At 40.0% G+C, this 18467-nt stretch overlaps 1 protein-coding gene across 5 annotated transcripts; it reads left to right on the top strand.

Moving 5' to 3' along the window:
• The first annotated feature begins 1195 nt into the window (after positions 1–1195).
• LOC306848873 (lysine-specific demethylase 5C-like) lies at positions 1196–18442 on the top strand. 5 transcript variants are annotated; one of them, XM_079383646.1, is made up of 28 exons: positions 1196–1896; positions 3579–3729; positions 3979–4056; positions 4177–4299; positions 4479–4649; positions 5200–5334; positions 7052–7108; positions 8508–8628; positions 8721–8962; positions 9219–9377; positions 9606–9725; positions 9827–9985; positions 10067–10248; positions 10438–10600; positions 10967–11086; positions 11228–11422; positions 12049–12230; positions 12338–12462; positions 12591–12823; positions 12906–13291; positions 13377–13515; positions 13646–13825; positions 13908–14030; positions 14558–15325; positions 15409–15460; positions 15545–15744; positions 17313–17460; positions 17544–18442. In XM_079383646.1, the coding sequence occupies exons 2-28, from the start codon at positions 3583–3585 to the stop codon at positions 17561–17563; spliced, it is 4728 nt and encodes a 1575-aa protein (XP_079239772.1). In that variant the 5' UTR covers positions 1196–1896; positions 3579–3582; the 3' UTR covers positions 17564–18442. The 5 variants fall into 5 exon arrangements, with proteins under 5 accessions (XP_079239772.1, XP_079239773.1, XP_079239769.1 ...); XM_079383647.1 differs by lacking the exon at positions 7052–7108 and having other exon boundaries at positions 1450–1896; XM_079383643.1 differs by having other exon boundaries at positions 1450–1896; positions 9827–10248.
• The last annotated feature ends 25 nt before the right edge of the window (positions 18443–18467 follow it).

Raw genomic sequence — 18467 nt, 5'->3', positions numbered from 1 at the left:
TCATTGTATCTTTTTTCATGAAATGTTATTTAAATTATTTTTGGATGCGTCCAATTATAATGTTGATTAGGTATTTATTTATTTATTTTTTACTTGGAAATGGGCAAATACTCTATCTATCTATCTATCTATCTATCTATCTATCTATCTATCTATCTATCTATCTATCTATCTATCTATCTATCTATCTAGCCTAATTATTATTTATATTGAAAATAATTGAAATACATTTACATTTAGTCATTTAGCAGACGCTTTTATCCAAAGTGACTTCAATGAAAATCAACAAAAGAACAATGATATGCAAGCGCTATAACAAGTCTCAGTTAGCTTAACATAGATAGAATACAAACACGATTAGAAAATCTAGTTTTTTTTTGTTTTTTGTATTTAAAGAATAGAATTAGAATAGAGAGTGCTAGAGTTAGAGGGTCAAATAAAGATGGAAGAAATGTGTTTTTAGCTGATTCTTGAAGATGGCCAGTACCAGGAATGAGCTGAAAATAATAAAATATAATATAAATTATGTCATATTAATATATAATCATAATTTTAATATTTGATATAATAAAATACATTGTTATTATATTTACATATGGCTATATTACACAATGTGGTGGTAGGTAGTCTCTTGGGAGTCGAAAATGACGATCAATTAAATGAATAGAAATTACACGCTGCCTAATTTACAGAAAAAAGGAGTGAAATTCCAGATTTAATTCAATCTGATCCAGCCTCATATATTCATTGATATTATTAAAGGAATTTACATATTAAAACACTAAAAGAACGTGTTTACAGTATACTGTATATTAAATAATGCATATTATGGATAATACAGGAAAAGCAGCAGATTAAAATTAAATATTAAAAAAAATTATATAAAATATGCATTTTATATGAATCATTTAAAAATGAAGCAATGATTCACAGTCTTTGTTCAAATGTACTTTGATCTAGTTTGTGTAATAGCATGTATTTCCAGAATTAATTAGCTATAATCTGATTATGTGCTGAGATCAAGAAAATTCAACCCAACCCAACCCAACCCTCAAAACTGAACCTAGTAAATGATGTCAGAAATTACCATTCCTTCAAATGTATGAGTTGTTTTGATGTTTTGCCACTAGTAGTCGCTACCCATTTTATTTTTCGCATACATCGCTTGACCTCTTCTGCGCAAATTTTACTCACTGGAACTACTTCGAGGTGAAATATCACTCCGCGTCACGTCCGCTCGCCTACCTGCATCACTTGTGCAACATACAACTACTCACACTTCGACATAACACGATATATAGTCCGTTTATAACACACGCGTGAAATCAATACCCATTTTCTGTTAAATCAAGTACGATAATTGACCTCATTCTGAGTTAAATCGGACGAATCCAGGGACTAGTTTATATGTAACGAGACGCGTGGAGGGATGAGACCGTGCTCGCATCCAGTCAAGTGTGTGTTTTCCCAACTGAGATCAATGGATCTTGAGAGAGTTGTGCTTAGGTCGTGATGAAACCAAGATGGCGTGTAGTTCAGACAGGATGAACGGTGGATAGGTGACGAGGAAAGAAAACATTGGAAACAACGCGTATTTTCTGAGCGCGCGAGAAACGGTTATTATAAATAAAAAGTCAACTTACACGGGGCTTTCAGGAGTCAGTTGAGAAGAGGATCTCCGCGATCATCATCCCTCTAACCGACCGAGACTGTATATGTGTGAGTGTGTATGTGCTGGGATGGGCTGATCGAGGAGGCCGCGGAGCCACTGCCACCCAGAGACTGACCCTCCACCGAACAATAGACCCCGTGATCACCAAATAATAACACAACGGCGCACTAATCATCCCGAGGCGACACCGAAGAATAAGAAGAACTCAGACCGAGTACAAAAATGTAAGACTGGTGCTCATATTCACAGCACTGATTGTGTTTCTGCTTTACCTGCTATATTAAATGCCACACATCATATAACTTACCTGCGACCCGAACCACACCATCATCTCCCCTTGTGTGTTTCCACAACTCAGCCATTATTTGGAGTCGAGTCCTAATGTTTGACCCTCTTACTGGATTTATATCCTGTTTACGTCTTCACATTGTCGGATATTTTGAGATTCGTTAATACTTTTGACATCAAATCAATCGTTTGTTGTATTTGGCGTGAGTCTTCTGACAAACGGATGGTGAGGCTTTGTTTTGATCATTAGCCGCATAGCTAACCAGCTACTTCTATAAAACTGCTTTCTTAGCAATTCCCCAGTGAACATAATTTCCCCAGTAAGTCTTAAAAGTGCCAGTTCCGCACATTTTAATGGTTTATTTACTATTATCTATGAATTTTAAAGCTGTTCTCGAATCTCACGCGAGCTGAGGCCGGTTAGCAGGCTAAAGCTACAGGAAATTTGGGATTATGGCTGTCTCTCAAACCCTGGTGAGATATGTACCTTAGAAAGCAGTTTTGACTGTCATATGCCCCCCTTTGAATGTGTGTTTGTTTAGGTAACTTAGGCAGCTTACTAGGATTTGAGAGACAGCCGCTGTCAGCAATATTTTATTTATAACTTGTCTGTCACGACATTGTCAGAAGTGCATCAAATTGAATAGCCAAACTTCAGAAAATAACAACATTTGAACGAGACAGGTTGTATGCGCATATTCATCTATAATGATTAATAAAACGATAAATTAATGGCATCGATATTAGCTTGGGAAATGAAGTGTGAACTCTTTTTGTCACGTGATCCGTTTTTTGTTGTTTTCACAACATGGAAGCTACCAGCATATAAACCACTAGAGTAGGTTTAATTGTTGTAAATGAACGGCCTGTGTCATATAAAACAGTAAAGTGCCTTATAAGGTGCACATTTGATTAAACCAATGGTTGTGGATACATGCAAAAGCTATTTATGTTTTCCAGACAAGGCCTAAATGAACAATGTTTCGCTCCCTCCCCCATTTTGTCTGGTTTGAGACTGAGAGGTAGACAAAGTCAAAAGTAGGGGATTTCTGAAGTTAGGGAGGGTATGATGTTTTGTTAGAAAAGTAACGGTGCATTTCCAGACGTGCTTCTAGAGAACAAGTTTCTGTTCTCCAATTCCTCCCGTCAAAGTCCCTGAGGAAGGTCTTTTTCCTTTGTGCTCTAAACTTCCTGATTAGTTTAATTTCAGGCATCATCAATGCCCTTCTGTTAGATCTATGTACTTTAATAATTAGTTATTTTGACACGTATGCTTTTGTGCAGGTCACATATGGATCAAGCGCTGGTGTCCGTTAGGGTGAACTCTGAACTTTTAAATATAGGGATGAATAGATACCGAGGCCCATAGTGTCATTTGATCATGTTAATGTTTAAAACATGAACTATCACAGTAAATAAAAACAGTGGACGTTCTTAATAAAAAACGCTCTTGCATGAAGTGCTACATTCAGAAAGAATGATTTATGTGATTGATTTTTAATCTGCTTGTGTTGTATGAGAGAAGGCCAATGTAATTGCATTCACTTTTTGACTTAGTAGTTATATTGTTTGATTTAAGTGAAATTATTTATTTTGCACTTGAATTGTTTGCTTTCAGAGCGATGGATGGAGGGGAGGAGTTTGTTCCGCCGCCAGAATGCCCAGTGTTTGAACCGTCCTGGGAAGAGTTTGCTGATCCTCTGGGATATATCGCCAAAATCCGTCCAATAGCAGAAAAGTCTGGAATATGCAAGATTCGCCCACCGCCCGTAATCATCTTTTTCATTCTAAACCTGTGTGACTTTATATCTTTTGTAGAACATAAAATATGATATTCTGAAAGGCATCTCAGTATTCAGTGCTCAACAAAACTGTTGGGTTAGCAACATTCTTCAAAATATATAATTTTTTTATTCTATGGATATTTCATTTCTGGGTAAAAAATATCCCTTAATGTTAGACTACTATGAAAATATTTAAATTTTTCTATTCAAACAGCCTTTTGCTTTCCATTACAGGACTGGCAGCCACCATTTGCTGTAGAGGTGGACAATTTCCGGTTCACGCCACGTATTCAGAGGCTCAATGAGCTCGAGGTCAGAGCTGCATCCTGTTGAACTCATCACCCGAGTTGTTTACTCCATGAAGCGTGACCCACATATTCTTGTGTTGACTAAGCACTAACACATCTGTTTTGTTTTTTGTTTTTTTCTCAGGCTGAGACACGAGTGAAGCTAAATTATCTGGACAGAATTGCCAAGTTCTGGGAGATCCAGGGATCCTCTCTGAAGATCCCCAATATAGAACGACGTATTCTAGATCTGTTCAGCTTGGCCAAGGTGAAAACAGCAGCCAGTTGTTTGATTTCATTTCACTGATTAGGAAAAAAAGATAAGAGATGGTCAACAGAACTTTTTGGTAGATTTTAAAGTAAACTCATCCTAAGGAAATCATAGATCTATAGAATAGTGTAAACTGGAAAGAGTCAGTAATTCACGTTGTATGTCCTGTGTGGTAGATCGTGACAGATGAAGGGGGTTTCGAGGCGGTGTGTAAGGAGAGACGCTGGGCACGCGTGGCGCAGAAACTGGGATATCCTCCAGGCAAAAACATTGGCTCTCTCCTAAGGTCGCACTATGAGAGGATCGTCTATCCATTTGAGATGTTCCAGTCTGGTGCCAGTTTACCGGTACTTTGTTTGACCATTTGTTTGACCATGTGCTTACACACATACAAATATTCCAGTATTTGAAATCCCAATTATCACAATTAGGTCATATTTTGATTATGTGAGCATCAGGTCTATAGTTAAACCTGAATCACATTCCCGTATTAATCTGTATTTTGGGTAAACACCTTATTTGGGACAGCTACTATAACTGCACATTCGTTTACATCAGCGCATACCCAAACCAAGGAAATTCTGTGTGATATTAGATATAGGCAGTTTCAAAACTTGTTCTTTTCAATAGCTTGACTTTTCACAACCATTAAAAGAGAAGTCATGACCCACATTTGGTAATTTGTCGATTTATTGTGTACTATTGTTAAGGACATAAATGAGTATTAATGATTTGATTGATTAAATTACTGTCCACAACTACAGAAGAGGATCACAAGAAAGGAATGTGCATGTCTTAGTTTACTTGAATGTGCTTACATGTGCACAGTAATGTTCTGTGGAGCAAGTAAATGTCTTTTACAAATATGAAGCTGACGTGTGCGTTCTGCATATCTAGCCATGTAAACCCAGGCTGTATGACAGTGAAGAGGTAGACCGGGAATACAAACCACACTCCATTCCTCTCCGCCAATCAGTCCCGCCATCCAAGATGAGCAGTTATGGACGACGAGCCAATCGCCTTAAGCCTGAGGTGAGTGACATTTCTGGACCAATATATGGTCCGCTCTTTTGTTGTTATTTCAATATTTAATTGTGGCATCATTAGCTCATTATGTCTCACAGTATTTGCTCAGCATTTTTTTTTTCTAAATTCAAAAACAACAATTATATCAAAATGAAAAACTTGTGCAGTGATTTTAAAAACAGTATAACTGTATGTATAACATTTACAGATAAATGCAATTTATCAGATGTGTGTCAAAATCAATACAATGTGCCCTGTTAACAAAGATTTTACTAAATTGTGCCAAAATCAACAAGTCTAATAACCTTTATTTTTAGTAATCTTCGTGATGACTATTGATGACTTTAACATTTGCCATAATTGTATGTATAACTGACCAGGGGTTTATGGATCCATCCAAACACGTGCTTTGTCTGTTTTTCTGAGATGTATGAAAGCTTTTGGAGCAGCACTGACCTTTCAAGACACTTCCCAGCATGCTTTGCTCCCCATGCTGTAAAATAAAGCGTTGTGTCCATCTTGCCCTCATCCCTCTGTCTTCTTTCTTTCACTTTCTGCCTTTCATTTGTTGTCATTACGCTTTGTCTCTTTAAGACCATTGGCCATAACCTAAAATTTTCATTACATCATAATGCAATTCTCATCCCATTCATTTCCAAGATGCAGCATTTATTTTTTGGGTGTTTGGCTTTTTAATTTGCCTGCCCATTGCATTAGCTTGGTCAATGGATTCATAGCATTAGTGATAATAAACTAGTTTCAGTTAACCAAAGAAATCTTTATAGTTTTCAAAGTTAAGGAACCTTCTGCGGTTCCCTTACCACTAAATTATATAGATATTTAAAGCAATAACATTTAGTCATTTATAACTGCAGTAAGTGAAGTTGCCACCAAGTTACCTCTCCCCTTCTTGGCCTTGAATCAAACCCTTTTCTCTCTCTCTCTTAATATTTTGTTTAAACAGTTATTCTGTTGATTTACATCCTAATTCTAACTTTAAGAGGAAAACTAAAATACTTACATTACCAGAAAAAAAAGTTTGGACTCGCTCAGCTGATCCTTAGATATAAAAGCATGTGCTTGAATGCTTGAAACATTTTTGTAGGCAAATATAAGTTGTGCATCCATAATTTCTTTAAAATGTGTAACTACATTAATTATAATTATTTCTTTGTTTCATAAGTTGCAAGTTGGACCCAGATCGTTTATGAAAAGTAGCCAAAAAGTGTCATACATGGGTGCTCCTTTTAAAATCATCCCAGGATGCACTTGATAAAGTTGGTTAAGAGAATGTCTAGAGAAAGTAAGTCAAATGTAATATAGTTTGTATTTGTTTACTATACTTTTTATTATGGAAGTCCTATACGTGTTTCCAAACTTTTGACTGGTATCTTATATGGAATATAAAACGTTATTTTAAAAATATGGAGCAAGTTATGTTATCTGTGCAATTACAACAAATAAATAAAACTGTTGCAACTGAACGGTTGTACAGTTTCACACTAGTATGTGATTTTTATTTTTTTTAATATTGTCTGATAACACTTATGCTGTTGGCTTAAATTTGAATTGTACTTCAGACATTAAAAAAATTACACATTTGTAATAGGCTACTGTCCCCCTGACTCTGTCCTGTCACACATGGTTGTTGTTTTTTCCTTCTGTCTCTCTCTCTCTCTCTTTCTGGAATCCATTTTGTTTTGGTTGTTGTCTCCCCATGCAGGGTCCAGAGGATCCAACTCCCCACCCTCTTACAACTGGCTCTCAACACATCTCCTCGGTACTGCCTCGCTCTCTCTCTGTCACTCCCACTGTTCTTTACTTTCCTCCCTATTCCTCACTTTCTTTCTTTCTTTGCTGATGTTCTTTCATGCTTTAAAAAAAACCCTTGCTTGGTTTATGCTGTCGTTCACGCTTAACTGGGTGTCTAATTTCATGTCGAAGCTCTTGTTTCTTGTCTTTCACCTCTTGCTTTTGCTTATTTCTTTATGCATTCATCCTGTCTTCCTCGGTGTCCTTCAGTCATCTAACATATTTCACTTCGCTTGTCTTGCCACACTTTTAGCAATGTTGGCTTGCTCACATTTCCTCTTTGGTGGTGGACCAAACTCTGGGCTGCATATTACTACTAATCTATGATTGCTATAATCTGTTGTCACTGCTGTTCTCTTAATGGCTGGTTCATATAATGTTCATCATGCTGCAAGTCAGAAATGAGTTGTTTTTGCTTAACGATGACACAGTGAACCTTTGTTTTTCAGAGTAACAGATTTCAGGAATGGAACATAGAAATACTGCGATTGATGATCAGTCTGGACATAATGCTTAGATGTGTTATTGCTACTGCATATTTGAGGCATTTAGCAGTTAGGACTGTTTGATATTTCCGATATTTATGAGATCGTCACCCATTCTTTATAAAAGGCCCTGGTTTAGGCTTTTTAATTTTTTTTTTTTTACATGTAGGTGAATATAGCCATTTATGTTAATGCTGTTTTGTTTAGGGAAAATCAGCATGGAAAATGTATATAGATTTCAAATGTTTTTATTTCTTGCATTGCACATTTTAAAAATATACTTGGCATATGCAACCTGAGCTATAATTATTATTACTGTTTTTATTAAATAGCACAGGCTATTTAATGTTTAACTGATTGAAGACTGTTATTTCAGAGTAAATATGTAAATGTAGATTTATTGAATATAAATAAAGGCCTAGTTTTATTTCCCAGCCCTTTTAGCAGTGGATCGTTTCATGAGAGACTTTGCCATTCAGTATTAATTGTTTGAATGAATAATTGCTTTTTCCCTCTTGATAGGACAAAACTAACTTCATGCATGTTTGCTCTTGCTTTAACAGTCTGCAGTGGCGTCTCAACCATTTTTGCTTTATATTACTAAATCTGGGGTTTTCAATCAGTTTTGTAATGTAGTTTGAGCATCAAAGAAATTTGAATAAACTATTTAAGAAAAGTGTGGGGAAAAAATTATTACGCTGACCTTTCTGATGCTTTACAACTGTGAGAAAAGTAGTGAAAAGTTGATATCCTAAACAGTCAGGATACCTCATGGAAGAAGCTGTGTTTAGTGTAGAAACAGGGAAAGGAAAACCCTGTCTCTCATATATCGTCATCGCTGTTCCTGTAGTTCACTTATAGTCTTTCACTTATGCCCATTAGCCGGAGCCTACAGAAGAAGACATAGAGAAGAACCCTGAGCTGAAAAAGCTGCAGATTTATGGGGCTGGACCTAAAATGATGGGGCTCGGTCTTGTACCTCGAGACAAGACACGGAAGAAAGGTTTGTGTTTGCAGTTTAGATTTGATTTGATTGTGTTCTTTATAAATGTGACAGATAAATGTTTCAAGTGTCACATTATGCATTTTCACCAGATGAACTGCCGGAGACTGTAATAGTGCGGGACAGCGCTGCCAGTGCATCTGTGAAAGATGAACCTGGAGAGACACCGGTTACAAAATCAGACCCAGACATTCCTCCACCACCCCCAAATCTCATTGTCAAGGAGGATGTTGATGACGACAAAAATCACACTGATGATCCTAATGATTCCAGTGATGAACCCTGCACCAAGATGACCATGAGACTCCGACGCAACCTCAATAACCCACAGTTTGTAAGTTTGAGAGAGATGTATGAACTTAAGAGTTGGATTGATGGCTCAGTCGGACTGAAAATCCTCCATGTAAACACCTCAATCCATCCGATTGAGCTTGATAAGATTGGAAGGGGTGGTGTAGATCTGACATGATTCGATCAACAGGATAAGTGAACCATGTAGATGCTTGTATCTGACTATTTTTCCAATCAGATTCAAAAATACCTTGCACACATGCAAAATTTTACTAAACTCGATAACTGAAATCTGTCAGGTGGACTCGTTTGTGTGTCGGATGTGCGGACGTGGGGACGAGGATGAGAAGTTACTGCTCTGTGATGGGTGTGATGATAATTATCACACGTTCTGCCTGATACCTCCACTCACAGACCCACCCAAGGGAAACTGGCGCTGTCCAAAATGCATAGCAGAGGTGAGAGACCAGACCGGAATAACTCTTGTATTATTCTGTTGTGTTATGCTGGATATTTCAGTAGGAAAATGACTTTTTTTGATCTCTTATTTCTGTTTATGGAGTTTTAAGTGTCTTAAGCTAGTTTTTTGCTGCTTTATGTGTGAAATAAAAACGCACTAATACTTTCTAAGTCCTGACTTTTATTTCTTGGTGTAGCAATCAACTGTAAATGTGTTGTCTGTGTAGGAGTGTAAAAAGCCAGCAGAGGCGTTTGGCTTTGAGCAGGCCACTCGAGAGTATACGTTACAGAGCTTCGGTGAGATGGCCGACACTTTTAAAGCAGACTACTTCAACATGCCTGTCCATGTGAGTGTTTTTCTTGCCTTTAATCAATCTTGAACCCCACAGACTCTTACTGTACATGTACAAATCATTTCATTGACATTTAAATTTTTTATTTTTTTTAGATGGTGCCGACAGAGCTGGTTGAGAAGGAGTTTTGGAGATTGGTCAGTAGTATTGAAGAAGACGTAACTGTAGAATATGGGGCAGATATTCACTCAAAGGAATTTGGTAGTGGTTTTCCTGTCAACAACGGCAAGAGACACTTGTCAGATGAGGAAGAGGTTAGTTTTTTTTTACTTTTTGTTTTTTCCATGTTTTGGTCAAGAAAGCAAATGAACATCTCCGTCATGTTCTTGTTGCAGGAATATGCCCGCAGCGGCTGGAATTTAAACGTTATGCCAGTGTTGGAGCAGTCAGTATTGTGCCACATTAATGCCGATATCTCTGGCATGAAGGTGCCATGGCTGTATGTGGGCATGGTGTTCTCCGCTTTCTGTTGGCACATAGAGGACCACTGGAGTTACTCCATTAACTATTTACACTGGTAATGCATAAAGACTTTGTTAATATGCTATGTAGCAGCTTTCTGGAACAGCTTGTCATATGATATTTTTTAGTAGTAGAAATTGCCAGAAAAGCTTGTGACTAGTGACCACGTCTTTTGTACTGTAAGCACAGTCTGATACATCTTGGGTGACATTAAAAAAATGTTTATTTTGGTTTCTCGTTTTAGGGGTGAGCCCAAAACATGGTATGGTGTGCCATCATCTGCTGCAGAGAAGTTAGAGGAGGTGATGAAGAAACTCACACCTGAGCTCTTCGAGTACCAGCCAGACCTGCTCCACCAGCTTGTCACCATCATGAACCCTAATATACTCATGACTCGTGGAGTGCCGGTTTGTAACACGCACACTTACTCAATATTATAATTAGCGTACTTAAGGTAATCAGGTTGCATCATTAAGCCACTACTATTTTGAGAATGTGAAGTGAGGCCTGAAAAAAAAAAAGCTTTTTGTTAAGTTAATTTGGCTTTTAGGGCGGCTTCTTGATGTCCTGTCAGTTTATAAAATAAATGGTCTGTGCCCTGAAAATAATGTATTCTTGCTGTTAAAATTTTTCTGATGTTTGGTTATTTTATTGTTTCTCTAAATGTGAGCACATTTTCTTTGTGAATAGTTTTGTTGGTGGCATTATTGTTTTGTCGTGTGAATGGACTTTCAAAACACTGAACTCAGTTGGCCATAATTCTTGATTGACAGGTGGTTCGGACCAATCAGTGTGCTGGGGAGTTTGTCATCACTTTTCCACGAGCTTATCACAGCGGTTTTAATCAGGGATATAACTTTGCCGAAGCAGTGAACTTCTGCACTGCAGACTGGGTAAATACATTGTGCACGCATAAATGCACCTTCATTTTAATCTGTAGTATGTAAAGCAGTGTGTGAAACAGATAAACAGAATTTTGAGGAACTACATTTGTTGTGAGTTACTGAGGCTTTTGCTCTTCCTCTCTCTGCTAGCTGCCCACAGGGCGCTCTTGTATTGAGCATTACCGGCGGCTGAGGCGCTACTGCGTGTTCTCTCATGAGGAACTCACCTGCAAGATGGCGGCCTGCCCAGAGAAGCTGGATCTAAACCTGGCAGCCGCCACGCACAGGGAGATGTTCATTATTGTACAGGAGGAGAGGAAACTACGCAAAAGCCTGCTGGAAAGGGTGAGCGGAGATGATATGTTTGCAGAATGAGGAAAAACCATCTGGGATTGGGCGACTGACAATATTTGATTGGCTTCAAATATGTGTATAATGTCAGTTTATTACAATGTATATGAGTTTTGCTACACAAGTCTACAAGTGATCATACTATCAGTGCCTTCCACCTAGTAAGTTCCTGTTTCATAAGTTACAACTGCATTTCCAAACCTGTGAACCATTAGCATCCTTCTTTTTTTTTTTTTTTTTTTTTTGGAATTTTATCAGTTAAAACTAATAAATTGAAAACCCTGTCAGTTTTGTTTATGGAGTATTTAGTTTTTAATGTCACGAGTTTTTCATATTCTTGTTTCTTTTCTTGCATATAAAAAGGACAAAGTACTGTTTGTTTGTCTGTTTCGTTTTTTAGATGGAAATTTAAAAAAAAAGTCATCATATCGTCTATAATTAGCCTGCCCAAAATGCTAAGTAGGCATCTTACTGTTTTGAATCAAAGGTCATGAGGCACTAGTACACCTAACTGCTGCTTTTTGGCCAAAATCACAATTACCTACAAATAAAATAAGAGGTTGATAGACGCTTTTTGATAGTTGATTGACTGTGTTTTGTACTGTGGTGTCATCTCTCAGGGCATAAAGGAAGCAGAAAGGGAAGCCTTTGAGTTACTGCCTGATGATGAAAGACAATGTGACAAATGTAAGACCACCTGCTTCCTCTCGGCCCTGGCGTGTTCGAACTGCCAAGAGCGTCTTGTCTGCCTCTACCATGCCCAGGACCTCTGCTCTTGTCCCAGTGAAAAACTCTACCTCAGGTAAACCAGCACAGAGCTTGTCTGTGGGATCTTACTCATTACGTTCTTAGCTACAGATGTGTGTTCCCGGAAGTGTCTTATGTGCTTTTGTTTCCTCATCTATGAAGGTATCGCTATACTCTGGATGAACTCTTGGCCATGTTGCATCGGCTGAAAGTTTGCGCCGAGTCTTTTGACTCATGGGCAAACCGAGTGAAGGAAGCCCTAGAGCAGGAAGAAGGCAACAAAATAGGTAAATGTGACAAACCACACAGAGACAAAATCACAAACTCTGCATTTGTAAACATTTTAATAGGTGTTGTAGATGTGCAAAACTGAATGCAGTGACAAGCCCAAATGAATGTTTTCTTCTCTCTTCAGACATTAAAGATCTAGAGGTTTTGAAAGAAGAGGCAGCTGACAAGAAGTTCCCCAATAATGAGCTGCTCCAGCGCCTCAACACTGTCCTCGCAGACATACAAAAGTGTGAGAGCAGTAGCACAGAGCTCCTCAGCAACAGCCAAAGCAGGAGAATGAGTCTGCAGGAGCTGAGGACTCTGGTGGACACCATGCAGAACCTGCCCTGTGTTGTAAAACCGCTGGAGGAAGTGCAGGTAAGAAAATAGTCCAAAGATATAGCGCATAATATATTTGGCCATCTGCTTTAAAGTTCAACCACTGTCGCTTCTTTTCCAGGCGGTATTGCAGAAGATAGAGGAGTTTGATGCACGTGCTCAGGCTCTGGTTGACAGCACAAAAGGCAAGTGGGGGCAGGATTCTCCTCTACCTGCAGCTTCAGAGATCCAGGCCCTGCTGGAGGAGGGTGCATCGCTGCCTGTTATACCCCCAGCGTGTGAGCTCCTGAATGGGCTGCAGGAGCAGGGTCGCTGGCTGGGAGAGGTCAGGCGGACGTTAGGGCCGGAGGGGAGCGAGGTAACTCTATCTGTGCTGAGGAACTTGATGGAGTCAGGTTGTAATGTACCACAGAGCATATCGGTGGAGACCGCAATGGCTGAACTGCAAGAGCTACTGACTATAGCCGAGCGCTGGGAGGAGAAGGCACAGATCTGTCTGGAGGACAGGTGAGGTGGTTCAAGTAAGAAGTGGAATATGTCACCACACCAATGCAGCTTCCGTTTTCATCTCTAAATTGTTTCTTGCGAGTAGGCAGAAACACCATCTGTCGACGCTGGAGGCCATCGTGAACGAGGCTCAGCTAATACCAGTGCAGCTGCCTAACATCCTGTCCCTGCAGGCCTGCTTGAGCAGAGCTCGTGCTTGGGTCACTGATCTGGAGGAAATTCAGGTGAGAATAATTTTAGCCAGTTCTGATTATCTGGAATTGATGTTCAATATAGTAATCGATCAGCCAATATGGTTTGGCCATTCTGGGTGGTTGTGTAGATTGACTGTCTTTTCTTTCTTTTTCTGAGAAGAATGGTGAGCACTATCCCTGTCTGGATGATCTGGAGGGTTTGGTGGCCATTGGGCGGGACCTGCCGGTGAAGATGGAGGAGCTGAAGCAGCTGGAACTGCAGGTGGCTAGCGCTCACTCCTGGAGAGAGAAGGCCAGCAAAACGTTCCTGAAGAAGAACAGCCAGCACAGTCTCCTGGAGGTGAAGAGACCATCTACACTTTTGACTCTGAAATGTTATTCAAGGTTTCATCATTATTTACATTTACATGACCTCTGTGTAGGTGTTGTGCCCATGTGTTGAGAAGAGCAAGAAAATGGAGGAGAACTCAATGGGTACGGAAGCAGATTCTGATGTCAATGTATTAGGCCTCACTGCTCAGGACCTCCGAGACCCAGGAGCTATCGTGAGTTGCTGTTTACTCATAATTGTTCCATTTATCCTTTTTGAATGGTCATACAGCAAACTGCCAGTTTGTCTGAATCAGTGTATGACACACTCTGTTCCAAAACCTAGTGAGCTGCCTACAGGGGCAACACCTAACTACTTAGCTGAAAAGATGGAAGAAATTGTTGAAAAGTTGAATCTTCTGAGCCCAGTGCGTTCCAAATCAGTGACTTGTGAGATTCCACGACAGTTAAGACCCAGGGATACTTCACTTTTAGTGGTCCACTCCATGAAGCACAAGCCATTAAAATTACACCTCATTTACCATTAGCACGGATGGATCTATGGATCTTTTTCATATGTTCAAATCGAAACAAATTGGAAACCAGAGTGGAACACAGATACAGGAAGTATGCTATCGGGCTTTAGAGAGCTGGGGCCGCTAACTAAGTTTTGGAACAGCCTAGAGAACTGTATTTTCCTTAATTTCATTGCAAGTTGATTAGGTTTTGCATATTTATGCGACTTTTATGTCATCAATATCAGGTGATGGCATTCAAAGAAGGGGAGCGTCTGGAGAAAGAGGCCCTCCTCCGCCTCCAGCAGGTGAATTTAAATAAACCCGGCGTAGAAAAAGGAGCAAACGGTGACCAGAACGGCATCAAGACAGAAAGGAAATGTAGTGACTCCATGGAGACAGACACGTCGCATAACTCGGACGGCACCTTGCTGCAGAATGGTGGCTCCGCCCCTTCCCTAACCTCTAGCCAATCAGTGTGTGTGTGTAGTGGCCAGCTCCGCCCCTTGCTTCACAGGTGCCATCTGTGCAAAGACTGGTTCCACGGAGGTTGTGTGCCGTTCCCATCACTGCTGGGCTCCTCCGACACAAATCTTACAAAGCCCCTCTGCTGGTGGGACTGGAACACACGTTTCCTCTGTCCGCGGTGCCAACGGTCCCGGCGGCCACGGTTGGAAACCATTCTAGCGCTGCTGGTGGCGCTTCAGAAGTTACCTGTACGCCTACCAGAGGGAGAGGCGTTACAGTGTCTTACAGAGAGAGCCATTAACTGGCAGGGTCGAGCCAAACAGGCGCTAGACACTCCGGAAGTACAGAGGGCACTAGAGAGACTCCAACAAGTGGAGCAGGAAATGAACAGTATAAAAGAGGAAGAGCCAGAGGAGAAAAACAAATGGAATGGAGATACTGTAATTGTGTTGTCTGACTCGGAGGAAACAGAAGATGGTGTCATTGATTTGACAGAGGATGTGAACTCGCCAAAAAAGAGCAAAGAGAAGGCTGCTAATGGTACACAGGTGAGGAAATGCAGTTGAAACTTATGAAATCAATCAAATATAAAAATCTTGTACAAAAATGTATTTTTCTTCGTCCTGTCCAGTCTGGCTGTCAGAATGGAGTTGCTAAGAAGTCAGGCACTCAGGACATTACAGGTTAGTTGCTTCAGTCAGGCCTCTCTGAAATGAGTAATCAAACCGCTTTCATTATTTGTAACCTACTGGCTGTTGTCTCGTTAGGGGTGGAGTCTCTGTCGTCACTAGTGCCGTGTCTCAAAGGGCTGGTGATCGAGCTGACCACATCCACCAGAGAACAGCTGGAGGAGCTTCAGCTAGAAGGAGACCTGCTGGAGGTCACGCTTGACCAGACACAAACTATTTACCGGATCCTACAGGCTGGATCACAGCCGCCCCATGATGCCCTGCACACGCTCATACAGGTGAGGGGTGAGAGGGGTGTTCAGATTACCGGGTGTATACTGTGAAGACCATTTTTTAAATACTTCATAGGGCCTACCTCAAATGGCACACTTCATATGCATTTACAGTCTTGTGGATTTACAGTGGCCGCCGTGGGCACATTAAGCCCACAAGACTATAGAGTGTCTCTCCTTTTGTGGCCACTATGAGCACTTTTGCCAAGCCCACACTGAGACGGCATTACGTCATGTATGTGTGGACTCTGAGGAAGGCCGTGAGAGTTTAGAGTGTGATTTAGGACAGGGACATAACTGCTAGATAAGCAGAATGTCACTAATTGAAATCAAATTTACAGACCTTTTCCTTACAATTAAATTTTTCATTTCTTTCCTTTTTCCATGCCATTTTCTTTTCCCTTAGTTTTTATTTTATTTTCTTGTCCTATTGATTTCCTTTCCTTTTCCATTCCCTTCATTTCCTTTGTCACCCCCCTCCTCTCTTTATTTCTTTTACTTTTATTGTCATCTCCTGACTTGAACTTGTCCTAACTTTGTAACCATTTTTAACCATTTGTAACCATTAGTGTGTTAGGTTTTTTTTCACATAGCCAGAATAGTTGTGAGAACAACTTTACTCGCTGTTAAAATCCTTAAGCTGGTTAATTAAGGTTGATTTGCATTTAGCTAAGGAATCCTGTTGTGACTGCATTTTCCTGTTCATAGGTCATTCCAAACCCGTAAGACCTTCGTTCATCTTCGGAAACACAAATTAAGATATTTTTGACGAAATCCGAGGGTTTCTGACCCTCCATAGACAGCAACAGAACTACCACATTCAAGGCCCAGAAAGGTAGTAAGGACATCGTTAAAATAGTCCACGTGACTAATACTTTTTGTGTGCAAAGAAAACAAAAATAAACACTTTATTCAACAATTTCTTCTCTTCTGTGTCAGTCTTCGATGCGTGTTCAGGACAGTACCATGATGCATGTGCATTCCTCTGCTTGTAAACAAGGATTCACTGACAACCCAGATTCACTGCACCTTGTTTACAAGCAGAGGAATGCACACACGCGTCGTGGTACTCTTGTGAACACGGTGGAGACTGACACTGAAGAGAAGAAATTGGTAAATAAAGTTGTTTTTGTTTTCTTTGTTGCCAAAAAGTATTCTCATAAAATTACTGTTGAACCAGTGATGTCATGGACTATTTTAACGATGTCCTTGCTACTATCTGGGCCTTGAACGTGGTAGTTCCATTGCTGTCTATGCAGGATCAGAAAGCTCTCAGATTTCATCAAAAATATCTTAAGTTGTGTTTCGAAGATGAATGAAGGTCTACGGGTTTGGAACGGCATGAGGGTGAGTAATTAGTGACAGGATTTTCATTTTAGGGTGAACTGTCCATTTAAGCAATGCTATAGGCCTATTGCTACCAGAGTGAGATTAACTATTGTATATATCTGCAAATCTTTTGAAACAGTTAAAGCTGCTCAAGGCACTGTTTATGTTTATCTTGATTCAGCAATGTTTATTTTGCTGCCCTTTTGGCCCCCTCATAATCAGACTTCACTCATTTTGTGTTTCAGATTGAGCTGCAGGAGCAGAGAAGCTCAGGTCGTGGCAGCAAGTCAAAGGACTCCAAGAGGAAGAGAAAGAGCCAGAAAACCGAAGGCGAGCCTAAATCCACAGAGGCTTCTGAATGCAAGAAAACAAAATCTACAGAGCCACACACAGGTACACACTGCTGTCAGGCACACATTTTATTTACTATCAAATGTCTGTTATCAGAAACCAATATACTTGCTCTTCTCTTGCAGATGTCGTGATGATTTCCTGAAGCTGTGGAGGGGCGGATGATGTGAAAGAGAGAACCACAGAGACAGAAAAATCCAGGCCTCAGGCTCATTTCCCCACATAAGCTCGCATTAATTTTTTTTTCAACCCATCAAGTGGACACTCCCCACCATACTAACCACTGCACTTTTTCCTGTTTTTCTTCCCCTTTGCCTCTGTTCTCACCCCTCATCCTGAACAATGCACTGGCGCAGGCTGCAGATCTCTGTTCTCTTAGGGGAGGGATGAAATGAGATTTGCCCTGTGGTTAAGCTGTCTGTCTTTACAATATAGATGTACCAAACTGTTCTTAACGCAAATGCCGTGTGCTGCATAATAGGACTTGTCCAGGTATTCACACAGACACACTTGACAGGCAGAAGGGGCGTTTAGCAGGAGACTGGTGTCGTCGCTACAATGACACTTGTATTCTTTTTGTACCGAGTCTCACATTTTGTCAGGGAGATTCGACATTGTGAATAAACTAGTATATTTTGAAAGTGTGACGGAAAAACAAAGGCATTTACGTTCTGGTGCTACTTTCCTAAGATAGGTTACTGAATAGTCCTTTCTCTCTTTTCCACTTCCTCTGAGTTTTGCTGTCTTCATTGTCATTTCCTTTCAGTGATTCTGTTGTCTCTTTTAAGCTACCTGCTCTCTACCCCCTCTTCCTCTCCACAGAACTGTACAAAATCTCACTTTAACTCCCTTTATCTCCATTTTGTCGCTGGAGTTCTAATAATTCTATTATATTATTATTGGTATTGCTATTGCAGACACGCATTGTCGTGAGTTTGTGTATAAACATTTTCATTTCAATGTTGCCTTTGTTTCTTTTCACTCTTGTTAGAAAATAAAAGTTTAGACTTGTTTTAGGAATCCGTTTCATGACTTAACCAGTTATTATA

The sequence above is a fragment of the Barbus barbus genome (assembly GCF_936440315.1).
Source record: "Barbus barbus genome assembly, chromosome: 29".
In the NCBI taxonomy this organism is placed as follows: domain Eukaryota; kingdom Metazoa; phylum Chordata; class Actinopteri; order Cypriniformes; family Cyprinidae; genus Barbus; species Barbus barbus.
Note: the sequence above shows the minus strand (reverse complement) of the source record. Positions and strands in the feature narration are given on the sequence as shown.